This window comes from Oncorhynchus tshawytscha, linkage group LG07 (genome assembly GCF_018296145.1).
Source record: "Oncorhynchus tshawytscha isolate Ot180627B linkage group LG07, Otsh_v2.0, whole genome shotgun sequence".
Lineage (NCBI taxonomy): Eukaryota > Metazoa > Chordata > Actinopteri > Salmoniformes > Salmonidae > Oncorhynchus > Oncorhynchus tshawytscha.
Genome location: NC_056435.1, coordinates 33,176,610 through 33,195,677, shown reverse-complemented (window position 1 = coordinate 33,195,677; position 19,068 = coordinate 33,176,610). Strand labels below are relative to the sequence as shown.

Sequence of the window (19,068 nt, the reverse complement as noted above, 5' to 3'; positions counted from 1 at the left end):
CTAGCAGTAGTGTACAAAGGGGCCAAGGGCACAGAGACCTTGCACTAACTCTCCCTCATCTCACGTATTCATCCGCCTTTCACTCCTTCCCTTTCATTACTTACTTCACACTTCCCCTCCTCTGAAATAGCATTCACATTATGTCCTGATTTTCCAACATAGGACCTAGTAGTAGAGAGAATGCATGCCCTGTCCCCTTTGTCTTCCTCCCCCTCTCGGAGATGACATGGCTAGCACGACACCTTACTACTACTTACTAATAATAAGTCATAATTCCATGTCTCATTTACGACAATATCTCCCTCCAAATATACCCACCAATGTCACCTCAACCTACAGGGTATGATTTGACCATTCATGGGATGCACATACTATATGAGCTCCACAGACAAAATGTTGGTGCATTGACATGCATTGACATGACGTGAGTTTCCCCACACATCAATGACCTGTGCATGCATCCTTCAAAACACAAACCTTTATCATTGCTGCGTTGTCTGTTCACCCGTACCCGTCCTAAACCCATCTCTGATAACACAGCCAGGCTGTTTGAGGCTGTTTGCAGAGTGAGAGAAGGCAGCTCTAAGCAGATGCAACCGACTGCACCACAGTAGGGCACAGGGGTTTTATGCATGCCTGCCTGGTCCCTGGGATCTGCAGGTGGACCGGTCCAGACTCAATAGGCTCTTATTACAGACCGTACATAGACTGTACGGACCGTACCGCAGACGATTTTATATCTTGATTTGAGTGGAAATGGGTGATCACCATGCTCCTCCAAGCACGAAACAGCAGCACAGAGGAAGCCTATGTGGGGAGTCAAATGTCAAATGAAAATCGAGAGACGGGCTCTGGAGGAGACGTGGTTCATCTGCTCCTTCTATGGGCCATGTGGAGATGAACTGAAGACCATTATAGTCAGCTGTATGAAGACAAATAGACAGTGGGCAGGAGATACAGCAGGCTACTATAAATATGATATCATTAGAGACACAGAGGGCCAATTGGCTAAATAGGACGGAATGAATATATACAATATATGCCAAATTCAAACTCTGATTGGCCACATGGGTCCAGTGATGCTGTTTTGGTAATTACATTGGGTAGATGTTTTTCCCTTTCCAACATTGCTGTGATATGAAATGTGGTGAAGAGGAAAATAGCTTCGCGGCTGACGCAAACAACGTTCTGTGCTCATGGCATCAAACTCCCCCTGAGACAAACATCTGAGATGTCTCTCTACACACTCATCCACACAAACATCGCCAATCTGGCTCAGTCAAATCAGCCGTCTCCAAAAATCAGGGAAACGTGCCTCTGCAGTACTTACCACGTTCACTCGACAGGGTGGTGTCTGTCAGGGAGAGAGGGAGGGAGCGAGAAGAGAGAGAGAGGGAGCGAGATAGAGAAAAGGGAGGGAGGGAGAATACAACGATTAGAACAACATGCAAGCTCTCAAGCTGCCATACAAGACTTTTGTCATTTAACAATAGAGTGATTAAGGAAAATAGAAATAACTGAGGAAACGTGATCACACACAATAAAAACAAACACACATTCTACTTAGTAAGTTGCTGAGCAGACCTCCACCTCTACCTCAGACTCCACCTCCACCTCAGACTCCACCTCCACCTCAGACTCCACCTCCACCTCAGACTCCACCTCCTCCTCAGACTCCACCTCCACCTCAGACTCCACCTCCACCTCAGACTCCACCTCCTCCACCTCAGACTCCACCTCCACCTCAGACTCCACCTCCACCTCAGACTCCACCTCCACCTCAGACTCCACCTCCACCTCAGACTCCACCTCCACCTCAGACTCCACCCCCACCTCTACCACGAGTAAAGAAAAAGGCATTCACATACTTTCATCCCCTCCAAAGAAAAGTACGTTCTTGTTCAACAGCAGAAGTAATTCTACATCACTTCAAATACAGAGAGCAGTTGTGCATTGATTATAGTCTGTTGTGTACTGCACATACTGCAATTCAACTGGAACAGTTTGCTGCTCTCCCCTTTCCGTACATTTTGCCTCGAGCACTTAGATACTTTAACTGGGACACACCCCAGTTGTTGTGATGTCTATAATGCAATACTGCTCAAACGGAATGAACTCTGCACAACGTTTATGTACATCTTTATTGAGATATAAGTATCACAGCTGGATAAGGAGCGACGCAGCAAGGCGTTTGTGTTGCTAGAGACAGTTGCTCTCGGTGCCACCTACCCCTCCAAGGCCATCGAACGGAGACGCTGCACACAGATTTGATGAGAGACCATTTCAAATGGCTCCGTTTAACATTCATTGCTCTCAATTCAGCGCCTGGCGTCACAGGAAGTCGAACGCTGACAACAACACCCCCTGCCAAGTCACCCCCCCCTCCGCTCACCAACATGACCCTCAAATTGTTGTTCTATCACAGCAAACCACTTTGTAGCACAATGGAGCACACTGGTAACTGAGTCCGGCATGTGTGCAGAATCTGAACGAGCCTCAGAGAGAGTGAAGGTTGCCAGGCACTCTCGGAGGGCCCCCCAAAAAGTCACTGTCTTGGCTGAGGGGAAAACATGGCCCATAATATACTGTACTTTCTCTCACTTCGTTTGTCAGGTTGTTTCTAAAAACTTGGGGAAATTATTTGCAGACCATCTACTGACTTATGCATTGCGCAGAGTAAGGGTCAAATAAGTAAATGCATTAACACGGTTAGCAAATGAAGCATGAGAATTACTATTCACTTCTTCAATACGGTCTGGTAAACTCCATTCTAAACCTGTAGAACATATTGCTCTATCGTATTTTTTGTAGAACCCAATAAGCAACAACATCCAAACACAGTACAAACCCGTCAATATTTTAAGCGTCTTGGAATGCCTCGAGTGCAAGTAAAGGAATCTCTCGATCCGCCCCCTACACAACAGCGAGCAATGTTTCAATAATTCATCTCCCTATGTCAAGGATTCAGCCTGCGCTGCACTTGCCAGTATCCCCACAAATTGGCAGGCAGACTCACATTTGGCACACGTGCAGCAGCCTAGCGCCACTCTCTCTCCTCTGTGGGCCTTGTAGCCCTCCCCACGACAACACTAATGCTGACTGTCCTGCTCTCAGTCTCCCAGGTTGAGTCCAGGGCTGCCTGTCCTGTATGTAAGGAAGGAATCAGGCACACTTCCTCTCATTACAGCTCTAGGGGAAAATGTCACAGTTGTTCATTTCCTCCTCAATTATAGAAACACACCTTTGTGCCTCTCTGAAAGGATTGCATGTGCATTTGCTGTGTGATTTCCTGTCTGTGCATGGTTGGTCAGAGAGGTTGATGGCCACCCAAAGACTTGGGCAGAGTGAATATGCCTGGGATTAATATCAGGTGTGAACTGTGAGGATGCAGAGCAGCGTGCCTTGAGTGAAAGAAAAAGAGCATCATTCAGTCCTCACTAAACAGAGAGGACCTCTACAACTTTACTACCCTGATGTACAACAGTATATTACCTGAATATTACATCTCACTGACACAGAAGCTAACAGGTTGTCTGCTTCACTGGAAGCTTCTCCACACCATATACCCCTAACCCTAACCCACTAGGACGAATGGGTTAGCACATGGGAGCTACCACCTGGTGCCCTGTGTCAGTGTGTGTGTGTGTGTGTGTGTGTGTGTGTGTGTGTGTGTGTGTGTGTGTGTGTGTGTGTGTGTGTGTGTGTGTGTGTGTGTGTGTGTGTGTGTGTGTGTGTGTGTGTGTGTGTGTGTGTTTCCTCATGCGTAACAAATCTGGGTTTGACAGAAACTCTTCAAAACCCTAGTGTTGCCTAATTGCCAGAGAGTGTTCAGCTAATAAATTATGAATTAAAAAATCAAATCAAATTTAGCAAATTAATATGTCTAGAAAACAATTAATCAGACACCAAAAGTGTATTTACAAACAAAACACTCGCATAAACAATCAATTATTCATCAAGTGAATGCTGGGTAAGTGGGCTCCTTTCCCGGGTGAGATGCTGCCATAATTGGAGTGGGACTACAGGATAGCCGGGTGGTGTGGGAGTGTGTGTGTGTGTGTGCGTGTGTGCGCGTGCGTGCGTGCGTGTGTTTGTGTGTGTCTGTGTGTGTGTGTGTGTGTTTGTGTGTGTCTGTGTGTGTGTGTGTGCGTGCATGCATGCATGTTCACTCCCCACGCTCCCAACCTCCCCCCCCAAACAAGAAGAGCAACAAAGGAGTTAGTTCATTACTGCCTAATGAGTTATCTGATTCATACGGAAAATAAAAGCCTTATTGTTTTGCGCTGTGTGTTGATTGGTGTACTAAAGTGGCTGAATAGAAGCACAATGAGGGGAAACATTTACATGTCTTCTAATATGGTAATAAGGCCCTGGAGGAGAGAATCAGGGCTGTCAAGTACAGTGAACACCACTTCCAGTACATAGGATACAACATGTCTAAATGTGTTGATGTCTGGTTGGTTGATGTGGAGATATGTATCTGTTTACAGTATGTACTCAGTCAGCACGCGACATGTAATCTAGCAGTTCTAAACCTCTCTGATGATGGGTTTTGTACTGAGTGATCTCTGAAACAGAATCCATTGTTACTGGGGAATAAACACGGCTCTCCTAGGCTGCTGACGCTGGAGAGGGATGGTCTTGTCAAATGTCATTGATTATCTCTCTCTCTCCCTCCATTCCCCTCTCTCTCTCTTTCTCCCTCCATCCCTCTCTCTTTCTCCCTCCATCCCTCTCTGTGCCTTTGTCTTTCTCTTCCCATCTTTCTCACTTGTTCTCTCTCTCAGTTTTTCTCTTCCCATCCCTGATCTCTCTCTCTCCACCCTTCTGTCTCTCTCTCTCTCTCTCTCTCTCTATCTCCTATGCTGTACATCACCAGAATATGGAGGTTGTTGTGAGCACAGTGGTGGACCCTTGCCTGTGCTCTGTGCACAGCAAAGATAATAGGGCTCTCCAGTGGGCCACAGCGATAAGCAGACCTCCCGAATAATCCCGTCCATGCAACAGCTCTTCTACAATGTCCTACCAAGACCCCCATGCTGCCGCAGCATCACAGACTGTACTGGATGAATGAATGTGTGTCAAAAATATATAAAGGATATTTCATGCTGAAACCCTCATACTAAACACCAACGGAATTTAGGAATTCACTAAGTTCATGGTTTATATTTAGGATCATTTTTACAGCTTTGCCATCCAAATGTTTTTATTTATCAGAGGGCCAGTGATAATTACAGCCATGTAATGGCCAAATAGGCCACTAGATGTCATGTGATAAAAAAATAAAAAATAAAGTTAACAAAGTTCTGCTAGTTTATTGGTAAACATAAAAATTTAACAGTAATATACCCTCCTTTTGCAACTCTAAAGTCGAGAGAGGGAGATGAACGATAAACGGAGTAAACTATCAAAACGGACGTTTACAAGCGACTGAGTGACATTTCAAAATACTGCATGCGATATGGATCTCTTTAGATATGGATCGGCCTATCGCACATGCCAATATTGCGATTTCGATGTGAATTCGATTGTGCAGCCCTAACACACACACACATACACAGACACACACACGGCATCGTCTCTCCATCTTATTAATCCCTTAAGCTGTTGTGGAGAGAGAAAAAAAGAAGCCAAAAAATTGTGACTGTAATTTAATTTCCTCCAGCAACGTTGGCTTCCAAATGGTCTCCATCAGTGTGCCAATCAGCAGCTGATTCAGTGATTTCCCCAGCTGGGCTTCCTCTTAGACAGGAAACCAGAGAATTTCAGGCTCAGAGAGAGAGACCCAATGACAGGTCTGCTGGATCACTGGTTCAGCACCAATGGATTGAATGAATTGCATTTCTAAGCCTTCTCCAGCCGACGGACAGGACTCACTGGAATAGCTGTGATACATATCTGACAATATCCATTATGACATGAGTTCATGCATGTGCATACATTTGTCCATTGATGACGAAGCATATGTGTGCATATTTATTACCACGTATGCAATGCACATAGACACATGTCCAGAGTCTCCAGACAACTCTGAAGTAATAGCTATGACGTATCCGATGGCTTCTCCCAGACACCAGACCACACTCACTCCAATGCACAGTGAGAGACCAGAGCATATTAAAGACCCAGCTGTGATTAACTGGTTCTGACAGAGTCAGATGTTTTGTTAAAATGCAGAAAGCCCAAAGTGGAGCTCAGGGAGGGGGAGACGTACGCTCCCTGCCTCCCCTCCGGTTTCAGGCAGCCAAGTGTTCCTCCATAAACACCCCAGATCACTTAAGGCAGAGCGGGGGAGAGCAGAGAGAGGTAAAGAGAGCATACGTCTAGGCAAATGTCTCCCATCGCTGCTCACTCTACAGAAGGAGGATGACATCAAAGAACAAGGACTGGAGGGCTAGTGGAAGGCCCATTGCTGAGTCAACGCTTCATCCTCAACAGAAGCATGTTCATTCTGAGGCATGTTGCTCTGGTTGGTTGACACTCTCTCCTTTAGCAGAGGCACTGTAATGAGCAGTATATCATTCGAACCGTTAGCCTACTAGGCGATCTTGTTCATATCATCGTCCGAATCATCCTCATCCTCTCATTCAGACTGGATGTCATTAGCTGTGGTGATGAAGATGACAGGAATGATGACTCACCCCGCATCTCTATGATTCTACTACACAGCCTCAGGGCTCACGGAGATACTCTCTCTGTGTGTGTCGCCATCTCTCGCTCTCTCTCTCCATTTGCACTTCTTTTTTTCGCTCTCTCCATTTTCCTCTCACTCTCACTTCCTCTCACCATCTTTCTCTCGCTCTCCATTTTCCCCTCGCTCTCTCTCTCTCTCTCCATTTTCCTCTCTCACTGTCCACACCCTAAATCTCATTTTCCCACCAGCTCGTATTAAATAAATGTTTGTCATTATGGCTGCTGGAGAGTGGCGTAAGGGGTGAAATGGACGGAGGAGAAAGGTCCCCTGGTCACACCACATCCATGGAAGGACATAGTGAGAGAAACAGAAGAACAGGCAGGGATGGGAGGGAGGGAGGCAGACGTATGTGTAGACAGTGAGGGAGAACACACCTTGCATCCTCTGAGAGTGTACTCCACAGTCTCTCCTGCTTCACACTTCCTCTGCAGATGAACAAGGCCAAAGCCAGGGTGAGGAAAACCTGATCGATCACTCAGAATGAATGTGTGTGCGCTTCCGTGCGTGCATACGGCATGCATGTGTATATGTTTGAGTGAGCGTATGTGTGTTTGAGAGAGAGAGAGAGAGAGAGAGAAATAGAGAGAGAAAGAGAGAGAGAAATAGAGGGGGAAAAGCAATGGAAACTAGAAACGTGTAGGAAAGGAGAAAAGTGCATCTCTGCTAGAGGTGTTTTGTATCAGGCTGGCAGTCTTCCTGCACCGTGTCAGCAGATCCTAGTCCCTATCCCTTTTTCAGCCCACCGAGTGCAGCTTTCCCCACAAAGACCACAGTGACAACAGAGACAAACTCAGAACGCAGTGCACACCCAGCTGCCGTCTACTCCAGGTCTAGACAGGAGTGCTCTTCTACACCCCATGGGCTCCATGCAAAACCAGCAAACGAGTGCTGTGTCAATCCACCGGGGACTTATCTCAGCAGCAGAGCAGTAATATTCATCCACCATGTGTCTAATAGAGGAGCGAAGGGCTGTCATCAATCCCCCAGGTGTCCATTCCTGATTGTGACATGGAGCTCTCCTCTCCGCTGGGGCTGGTATGCTCTGTAGCAGTTAACTGAAGGTGTCGGGGAGGCTACTCTGAAAATATTGTTGAACAAGCTACTTCCCACTGGAAGAAGTTAAGCTAAACTAAAGCTACCCGTAATGAAAATAGTTACTTTGAAAGAGTAGTTCACTACATCTAACCTCCCTCGTGAAAAATTATCATATGCATATTTGAAACGTCATAGACTACAAATGGCAAGAACAGATCACATTTGGGTCATAAATCAAATCAAATGTTATATGTCACATACACATGGTTAGCAGATGTTAATGCGAGTATAGCGAAATGCAAGTGCTTCTAGTTCCGACCATGCAGTAATATCTAACAAGTAATCGAACAATTTCACAACAACTACCTTATACACACACAAGTGTAAAGGAATGAATAAGAATGTGTACATATAAATATATGGATGAGCGATGGCCGAACGGCAAAGGGCAAGATGCAGTAGATGGTATAGAGTACAGTATACACACATATGAGATGAGTAATGTAGGGTATGTAAACATTATATAAAGTGGCATTGTTTAAAGTGGCTAGTGATACATAAATTACATCCAATTTTTAATTATTAAAGTGGCTCGGGATTTGAGTCAGTATGTTGTCAGCAGCCGCTCTATGTTAGTGATGGCTGTTTAACAGTCTGATGGCCTTGAGATAGAAGCTGTTTTTCAGTCTCTCGGTCCCAGCTTTGATGCACCTGTACTGACCTCACCTTCTGGATAATAGCGGGGTGAACAGGCAGTGGCTCGGGTGGTTGTTGTCCTTGATGATCTTTTTGTCCTTCCTGTGACATCGGGTGGTGTAGGTGTCCTGGAGGGCAGGTAGTTTGCCCCCGGTGATGCGTTGTGCAGACCTCACTACCCTCTGGAGAGCTTTACGGTTGTGGGCGGAGCAATTGCCGTCCCAGGCGGTGATACAGCCCGACAGGATGCTCTCAATTGTGCATCTGTAAAAGTTTGTGAGTGTTTTTGGTGAAAAGCCAAATTTCTTCAGCCTCCTGAGGAGTTTGTCCGTGTCGTCTGCAAACTTGATGATTGAGTTGGAGGCGTGCGTGGCCACGCAGTCATGAGTGAACAGGGAGTACAGGAGAGGGCTGAGAACGCACCCTTGTGAGGCCCCAGTGTTGAGGATAAGCGGGGTGGAGATGTTGTTTCCTACCCTCACCACCTGGGGGCGGCCCGTCAGGAAGTCCAGGACCCAGCTGCACAGGGCGGGGTCGAAACCCAGGGTCTCGAGCTTAATGACGAGTTTGGAGAGTACTATGGTGTTAAATTCTGAACTGTAATCGATGAACAGTATTCTCACATAGGTATTCCTCTTGTCCAGATGGTTAGGGCAGTGTGCAGTGTGTAGTGCGATTGCATCGCCTGTGGACCTATTGCGGCGGTAAGCAAATTGGAGTGGGTCTAGGGTGTCAGGTAGGGTGGAGGTGATATGGTCCTTGACTAGTCTCTCAAAGCACTTCATGATGACGGAAGTGAGTGCTACGGGGCGGTAGTCATTTTGCTCAGTTACCTTAGCTTTCTTGGGTACAGGAACGATGGTATGTCAACAGAATGTGTCATTTAGTCTACTAAACACAAAAACAACGTTTCAAGTGAGAATTAGGCAGGTCTGATGCCGAAAAAGAAAAACACAATTATTGCCTACGTCACTCATATTATATTGTAAAAGTAGTGTGTAGTTCCAGTAGTTAGCTATACCGCTACATGGCAAAAAAAGCTATGAACTACTGAAACACTACCTAGATTTGAATTTAGTTCAACTACCACCAATCTACTCCAAAATGTAGTTTAATTGCTAGTTTAACTACATGTAGTTCACTACTCCCCAACACTGTTAACTGATGGGATTTAGTCACGTAGATAGAAGTTGCAGTCAGTATGTTTAACTGAAAGTGTGCTGGTCTGTGACTCAGTGATACATACATCTACAGAGTAGCCAATCTCTACTGAAAATAACCCAATGCATGTAGAGATCATGTTTACATTTCCTCTTGTGGCAATACTTTGATGTTGGCTAAGAGAACCATCCACCACTGACTGACTAGGTGCAGATGTCCATGTGAGTGATCACGGCATATCCATATATCCATGAAAACATTGAACATATTCAACATATTTCAAACTAGGCCTTTAAATTGAGCAAATAATTGGTTGTGATTCCTTCCTGACACCTTCTACATCTCTCTGATCTGGAGCCCTCATTGAGACAGGCTCTAGACTGTCTCTAGACTGTCTCCCTATAGACTCTGTTCTCACACAGACTGTTCTAATGAAGAGGGCTGCGCTGTGGGCTTCCCTTCGCGTGGACCAATGAGAGGCCAGATGATACAGCAAAAGGAGGCTGGGCCTGGGAGGATTGTTATCACTCAAAGTACAGAGGCAGGATCTCATTCCCGTTCCAGACCCTCCATTGATTATTTTTCAATCACACTCACAGAGACCATCTCTGGTAACAGTTATTAAAGGGAAATGGGAAGCAACCAAGCCAATGGGGGAGATTAGGGAACAATACATGGATGACAAGGGAAGTGATGAGCTCAACACGGTGGAAAGACCTTGCAAAGGTCAGAGAGGGCTCTCAAACCGTCAACGACATGACATGAGAAACAACACTTCGAAGTGCTCTTATGAAGACAGCTGCTACACCACACTCCAATGGAGGTGTATGTTTGGGATGCTCTGTGAGTGTCCCTAAAATGAAGGGACAACAATGAGATCTGAAGAGAACGGGGGAGATGAGAGGTGTATTCCAGGCTGGTTGGCATTTATTGTCATGAATCTTGCCCTGGAGGCAGCTCAGCCACAAAGTCATAAAATCCTAACCTTAACCTTAACCACACTGCTAACCCAAATGCCTAAACCTAACCTAAGACCGAAAAGCACATTTTTTTTCCCATGGATTTTTACGATATAGAAAATTTGACTTTGCAGCAGCCAGATGTAGCGGAATTCAGTTCTGCCTCATGAAAATAAATGTAAACGTGCATACTTAAGAGGAGAATAAAGGAGTGGCATGGATTGTGTGTTGAGAGGGTGGCGGCCAGCTAGGAGAGGGGCAGTCCAAGGACATCACCTTGCTGAAAGGGGAGAGCACTTGTGGCTGTGAAGTAAGTATGACTGTTCTGGGAAAACACTTTGGCTATCTCTCCCCCTCATCTCCCACTTTCTCCTTCACTACAGTAGCCCCCCATATTGTATGATGCTTCTCTCCCTCTTGCTCTGCCATGTTTCATCAGCTCTATACTTACATGTTAATGAGATGACAATTGACTCAAACAAGGAAAACAAAACAACGGTACAATTCCCACATCTAGTAAAGCCTGGGTAACGAGCAGATGGTGATGCTGCACATGATATATTGAGGTCTGTCTGGATAACCCCTGCAAAGAGGTTTCCATAAAACCACCCTCTGTGATCCAAATACATTTAAATGATTAGAAAAAAGAGAAGGGATGTGAAATCCAGTGGTACTTAATAGGTAAAACATTTTTTTTTTTTGGGGGGGATGTAATTTACTCAACTATTTATATTTGACAACTTTTGCTTCATTACATTCCGAAAGACAATAATGTACTTTTTACTCCATACATTTTCCCTGAGATCCAAAAGTACTCGATACATTTTGAATGCTTAGCAGGACAGACAATATTGTCCAATTCACACACTTATCAAGAGAGCATCCCTGGTCATCCTTTCTGCCTCAGATCTGGCGGACTCACTAAACACAAATGCTTGGTTTGTAAATTATGTCTAAGTGTTCGCATGTGCCCCTGGCTATCCATACAATTAAAAAAACAAGAAAATGGTGCCGTCTGGTTTGCTTAGTATAAGGATTTTTTTATTATACATACTTTGATACCCAAGTATATTTTAGCAAATACATTTATGAATATTTAAAACCAAATACTTTTAGACTTTCACTCAAGTAGAATTTTACTGTGTGACTTTCACTTTTACCAGAGTAATTTTCTATTAAGGTATCTTTACATTTACTCAATTATGACAATACAGTACTTTTTCCACTACTAGTAAAATCTCAATGAAACCCTGTATAATTACCATCCAACTCCCCTGATGGAGCCTGGGAAACACACTGACAGACACACGTCTCTCATTCAGGACGTCACACAATGTATAAATGTGGCTCTCAGTTATTTTTCATTGTGATGTTTATAGAGTTGAAATTATGGTGGATTGGTTTAATAAGCTTTCCTTCAAGCTAGTTTGACAGGGATTTGATGAAAAAAAAAAATTCTCAAAAGAACATTCTCATCGATGGGGCTGTCGTGGAGCGGGTTGGGAGCTTCAAGTTCCTTGGTGTCCACATCACAAACAAACTAACATGGTCTAAGCACACCAAGACAGTGGTGAGGAGGGCACGACAAAACCTATTCCCCCTCAGGAGACTGAAAAGATTTGGCATGGGTCCTCAGATCCTTAAAAGGTTCTAAAGATGCACCATCGAGAGCATCCTGACGGGTTGCATCCCTGCCTGGTATGGCAACTGCTCGGCCTCCGACCGCACTACAGAGGGTAGTGTGTAAGGCCCAGTCCATCACCGGGGCCAAGCTTCCTGCCATCCAGGACCTCTATCCAGGACTCCAGCCACCCTATTCATAGATCGTTCTCTCTGCTACCGCACGGCAAGTGGTACCGGAGTGCCAAGTCTAGGGCCAAGAGGCTTCTAAACAACTTCTACCTCCAAGCCATAAGACTCCTGAACATCTAATCAAATGGCTACCCAGACTATTTGCATTTGCATTTGCACGACTTGAAGGTACCATTTTCATCTGTACAAACAATAGTACGCAAGTATAAACACTATGGGACACGCAGCCCTCATACCGCTCATGAAGGAGACGCATTCTGTCTCCTAGAGATGAACGTTCTTTGGTGCGAAAAGTGCAAATCAATCCCAGAACAACAGCACAGGACCTTGTGAAGATGCTGGAGGAAACAGGTACAAAAGTATCTATATCCACAGTAAAACGAGTCCTATATTAACATAACCTGAAAGGCTGCGCAGCAAGGAAGAAGCCACAGCTCCAAAACCGCCATAAAAAAAGCAAGACTATGGTTTGTAACTGCAGATGGGGACAAAGATGGAACTTTTTGGAGAAATGTCCTCTGGTCTGATGAAACAAAAATAAAACTGTTTGGCCATAATGACCATTGTTATGTTTGTAGTAAAAAGGGGGAGTCTTACAAGCCGAAGAACACAATCCAAACCGTGAAGCACAGGGGTGGCCGCATCATCAACATCTCTGAGTTTAAATGTATTTGGCTAAGTTGTATGTAAACTTCCGACTTTAACTGTACATAATTACCTCGACACCGTTGCCCCCACACATCGACTCTGTGCTGACCAAACCCTCCCCTAACACAGACAACGATGGGCCAATTGTGCGCCGCCCCATGGGTCTCCCGGTCACGGCCGGCAGCGGCAGAGCCTGGACTCGAACCCAGAATCTCTAGTGGTACAGCTAGCAGTGCCTTAGACCACTGCGCCACTCAGGAGGCATAAGAAATGTTTAAACAGATTTGATAGAAAAAATTATAATTTTCCTAGAACACCCCCATCGTGGGTGCTAGCAGCACACAGCAATGTGCATCAGCAGCGAGTGCAGGACCAAATAATCAAGGCAAACAAAGCCCAACACATCTAAAAACACCCAGACTTATCTGTCAGTTATGCCAGGTTTAATTTCCATCCGTTCTGACAAGGCCATTAAATAGATCTGGCCAAAAATAAACATGTTTGTGCTGAACTGATATGACAGGCTATGATCACACCTCCCAATGTTGGGGAGAGATACGGCTGGCTTTTAATTAAAAAAGCCAAGGACTATACAGCACCTTCACCTCCAGCAAACAAACTGTTCAGCCGGAACACACATTACCATTTGAACACTTGCAAGGAAGAACCATATATGTGCGTTTTGACTATACCACCATCAAGGTGTCAACATTGAACGATCGTGACGTCACCTTTTGTCCTTCAATTATACTTGCTACTTTTTGATTTCATACTTCTTTTCCTTACTTTTTAATCAAGATTTGTGAAGTCAATTTATTTTTCAAAATGCACATATGGTTCTTTCTATAAACTGTCATACTATACTTTAACATACAGTATGGGGGGGGGTCATAGCTACAGTATATTCAATCAAATTCACGAGTTGATTTAAAAACCTGTATAAATCCTGGATCTAGCAGTCTGACAGGTTTTTGTATAGAGATCTCAGAAATGCAGTGTAACTACATAACATTTCGTGTCTCCTTATGTTTATAAGGGGTGAAAAAAGACATCATTGCGCACACAAATCCAAAATGATGTATGTGATTGCAAAATTGAATGCTTCTAACCGAAAGTCACCTTACCTTAATACTTAAAACCTAAATCGATACAGTCTTTAATGTGGTTTATTGCATAATTATGCATAATACTTGTTATATGCACATTTGGAGTCCAGCTTATTAGCTATGCTGTTATATTTTCATATACCATCATCTGATCCAGGAAGGAATTTTCAGAACAACAGTCAAGTGACAAACAGCTGTTGTGACAGCGCATGCAATGCAACAACGAGGAATGTCCACAATATTTTGGTGTCTCATTCATTACACCGGTGAAGACAGTTGTGCCTGGATCCTCGTTGGATCTAATATCCCTAGCCAATTGATCATCTGTTGTTGTCTGCTTGATTTACAGCAGGGTCTCGTTAGATTTAACAGAGAAATCATTGAGGTAATGAGTTCATGTTTCCATATGTTTTTGTGCCTCGGATTGGACACAGAGTCGACTGTGTACAATTGTAGAGGATAAACTATTGCGCAACACCCAACACTATTCCTATTAATTATTTTGGATATAAATGACAAATGACATAGCCTAGTGGGCTTATTCACAACATGATCTGGTAATGAAATAACATGACAAATCCATTTTGCTTTCAACGTTACACCTGCAATTTTAAACAATGCAAGGTGCTTGAAGTAGCCTACTTGAATTTGGAGCTCAGAAATTCAAGTACTGGTATAGGCCTACCTTGAAACTCCTACCTTGAAAATGTCCTCAATTTGGTGCTTGAAAATGTCCTTGTAAATATTGCAGCCAATTTATAAGTTATCAGGCTCCATTATAATTATCAGTGATTTTTGTTTCCCAAAGCTTCCATTGAAGGGTGTTGCACTACTCTGTTGCTGTAAAACTACTTGTGGTTTATTATGAGGACGACAACATCGAATGCTGCTTTCAACTTGGCTTTCCATACACATCCTTACATTAAAAAAGAAACCTGGTTTTTGGTTGGCACGCATGCATCCAATCTATTCGTCAGGCAATGTCCACATTGTTCTCACATATTTTAGATGTAAAAATATGTAATAATAATAATGAATTTCAACGCATTGGCAAGGCCTGAAAATGCATTATTTCTTAAAATGTTAATGTGGTAGTGAGATACATGACACTTTTTTGCATGCTTAAAAAAATATATATAACATGGAGGTCATTGAAAATGACAATTAAGTGCTTGAAAAAGTACCTGAAAGTCCTTGAATTTGACTTGCCAATGTCTCTATGAACCCTGCTTAAAGGATGTTAAGTCCTAGGGCTATGTTGTTGTTTACAGTAAGTGCAGTTATGGGTCAATTTGCATATATTCACTTTTATTCCTCTACATACACATATGGAGCTGCATGGAAATCCTTTTGTATTTTTCATTCAAACCATTTTGCCATTTTGATCCCAATGTCACACATTGGCCCCGTTATTTATAGGACCACCCATATATGGCTCTTTGTCTGTAGGATTTATTTTACTAAACCATTATACCAGACAGCAAAGCACTGGTAATATAAAACACAGCATATTTAAGATGTACTGTATTTGGGTAGCAGGGAATACAGTGATACGTAAATGCTAATCCAATTTTGATCAGCATGAGAACAGAGACAGTTCAAAGCCAAGGTAAACATTCTACATTTTTGAGGTGGTGCTGCTGGATTTGCCTCATAAAAACTCATGTTTTTTCTTCTTCAGAAATTCATATTGAGGGGCCTCCCGAGTGTCCCATCGCGCTCTGTCAGCTACTTGTGGCAGGCCGGGAGTCTGCAAACTGACTTTGGTCGCCAAGCGGACTGTGTTTTCTCCGACACATTGGCGTCGGTGGCTTCCGGGTTAAGCGAGCAGCGAGCAGTCTACAAACAAAAACCTGCCACTAAACACTGGAGTGTCACGGCTTGGTCCCAGCACTATCTTATTATACTTTCTTAAACAGGTCCTGAGGGATATTTATAACATTGAGATAAACACATGAGACTGGAGAACATCAGTTTGAATTCTCAGAGGGCTGCACATGACAAAAACCCTGTACCGGAGCAATTTCACCACTCCCGCACTCTGATGTGAGGCCCAGATGTTATTCTTCATAATGACATCTTTATCGGTGTGCACTGTCGTCTGAAGGAAGGTCAAAAAGACCCCCGCCTCACTACATTGCCAAATTCTGTTTCCATGGTGACCACGGAGTCCAAACTTCCCTGTCACGCACACTGACAGCAGGTAAGCTATTATCACTATCTCTTTCCCCCTGCTTTTAAACGATTATTTTTTTAATCCACGACTACTACTAACCTTTTTCCCCACCATAAAATGTCTCCATTTTTTTCCTTCTCAACAACCTAACCCAGCGTTATGCTAGCCCACAGAAACCATTGTCGGTGGGATCTAAAGTGCACATTTTCCTAAAAAGATTGGATCCTTTTTGGAGGCGTGCCAAACTCTGAGGCAATTCATCAACAAGCTCTCACTGATGAATTATTAACTGAGTAATGAATATGTTGTCTTGTGATTATGCCAACACTGTGTTAGGCCTGGGCCAGACCGATCACGCTGCTCTGCAGCCTAACGGTGTTCAGGGAAATGCATGGGGCTTTCTCCTTTTCATCTCTACGCATGTCGAGCTTCTTATTCCAGGAGGGGTAAGAGACGGAACGTTTTACCTGGAAAACTGAGGGAGAATGTAGCTGGTCCTTGGGAAAATGGTCTTGAAAAAAATTGGAATAAATATCAGACTGTGGTAGATGCTGGAAGGGTATCTCACCCATTAAATGAATGAACACATTTACTACTGTGATGTCTCTTCCTTCATGTACACTAACATAGTATACATCAGAAACCAAGTTTCAAATGCAGTCAAGTCCAAAAACAGTGCCAAGAGTAAATCACTCCCGTTTCTATTTGTCCTTTTGTGACAGTCTGTCCAGGACTTTGAGGAGGGAGGGTTTGTCGCCCCGTAACTGAAACCTGAAATTGCAACTGCTTCTCTTACACAATAAACTGAATGAGTATGGCATAAAGAACACAGTCTGGTCCTCGATAGGAACTGGTTTGCGATTGCATTCGCAGATAGACTGCATTTAATCAACAGCCCACTTTCAGCTTTCAGACCACGCCGTTCAACCGCTTGAGGAATACAAGAGATCAATATGGATAAATTAATTACCATGGAGCCAAATGGGGATTCTGCCTCAGAGTAGCTGTGGAGCTGAAATTACTACAAAAACAAACAGTAAGCGCTCGGCGAGGTGTCAACACCGGAGTTACTGCAAGTGATCCCCAACATGCTTGAGTAGCCCATGGCGCACAACACATTAAGCAGCCCAGAGATGGAGGACATGTAGAAACAGCAGGGCTGGGTTGCATGGACGTCATTATAAAAATACACATTAAAATGGACATCAATAGATCTAATGTGATGATTAGATGGACATTCCTTTCTAACGGGAATGTGACTCACAGTGTGAGGGATACTTCTGGTGTGTGTGAGAGAGAGAGAAACGAGAGAAAAAAGAGAGAGCCTCTCCCTTCTCAATCAGCTGCTGCTGTCACCTCCAGGTTGCTCCATGTCCCGGCCTGCCAGGCAACCAATGAGCTCCCACTTGGCATGAACATCTAGAAAGAGCAGGCCACGACCCACTGCCTAGGTTCTACATTCACTACAACCATAATATCACACAGGCAACCAATGAATTCCTAACAAGTACAATCAAAAGAGAAACAACCCCCACCACGGCCACCACCCTCGCACTTGCCTCCCCTTTCCTACTTACACAAGCAATATTCCAAGCTGTTGTTTTGTTTCCATCACATTTTCCATTAAAACTGACATTTCATCTAAATCAAGCCCTTGGGGCCGAAACTCAGACATGAGCAGGGGAGGTACTAGATGGGAGAATTCTTAAGTGTGAGGGGTGTATGTGCGGGTGCATGTGTGTGTGTGTGTGTGTGTGTGTGTGTGTGTGTGTGTGTGCGCGTACAGGTAGGTGTGTGTGCGCGTGCAGGTAGGTGTGTGTGTGTGTGCGTGCAGGTAGGTGTGTGCTTGCATGTGTGTGTGTGCTTGCATGTGTGTGTGCTTGCATGTGTGTGCTTCCACCCTGCGGCACATAACAGTCTTTACGTGATCAGGGACCATGTCATTATTTGTAGCCATCAGAGAGACATCAACCCACTTGCATGTGCCTGTGTTCACTGTGGTTATTAATGTACAGCACGTTCATTTATGTTAGAGAGACATCAACCCACTTACATGTGTCTGCGTTCACTGTGGTTATTAATGTACAGCACAGTCATTTATGTTAGAGAGACATCATACCACTTACATGTGTCTGCGTTCACTGTGGTTATTAATGTACAGCACCGTCATTTATGTTAGAGAGACATCAACCTCAACTACTGTCTCTGTCTATCCCTTTCTGTTCCCCTCTGCTACACACTCACACAACCATGGATGGACACACGCACTACACCCACACCGTGTATTCCTGTAGTCAAGACAGTGTTGTTTTCAGCTTCCAGTAAAAGTGCTAATGAATTTGATTTTCACCTTGTCATCTGAGGGAGAGAGACATTGAGAGAAGAGGGAATTGATGGAGCCCCAGGCACCTGCACTCTTGAGCCATTGGAGGCCTTGACTTTAACAGTCTGCAATACATTGGTCTCCCTGGAGAACAACACGGTCTTTACCAGGGCGGAGGTGACCTGCTCCATCAGACACACTCCATCAAACCGTGTGAAATATTCACATTTTGGTCAAGGGAATTCAAATCAAATCAAATCAAATTTTATTTGTCACATACACATGGTTAGCAGATGTTAATGCGAGTGTAGCGAAATGCTTGTGCTTCTAGTTCCGACAATGCAGTAATAACGAACAAGTAATCTAACTAACAATTCCAAAAAAACTACTGTCTTATAACACAGTGTAAGGGGATAAAGAATATGTACATAAGGATATATGAATGAGTGATGGTACAG

General features: G+C 44.1%; 1 protein-coding gene across 1 annotated transcript in view; it reads right to left on the bottom strand.

The window, feature by feature from the left end:
• Positions 1-19,068, bottom strand: part of LOC112254395 (cadherin-4) — a 264,955-nt gene that overhangs the window by 133,536 nt on the left and 112,351 nt on the right. Inside the window, exon 3 of the mRNA XM_024426954.2 lies at positions 1,331-1,354. Within this exon, the coding sequence (XP_024282722.1) occupies positions 1,331-1,354 (24 nt within the window). The remainder of the gene's footprint in view (positions 1-1,330; positions 1,355-19,068) is intronic.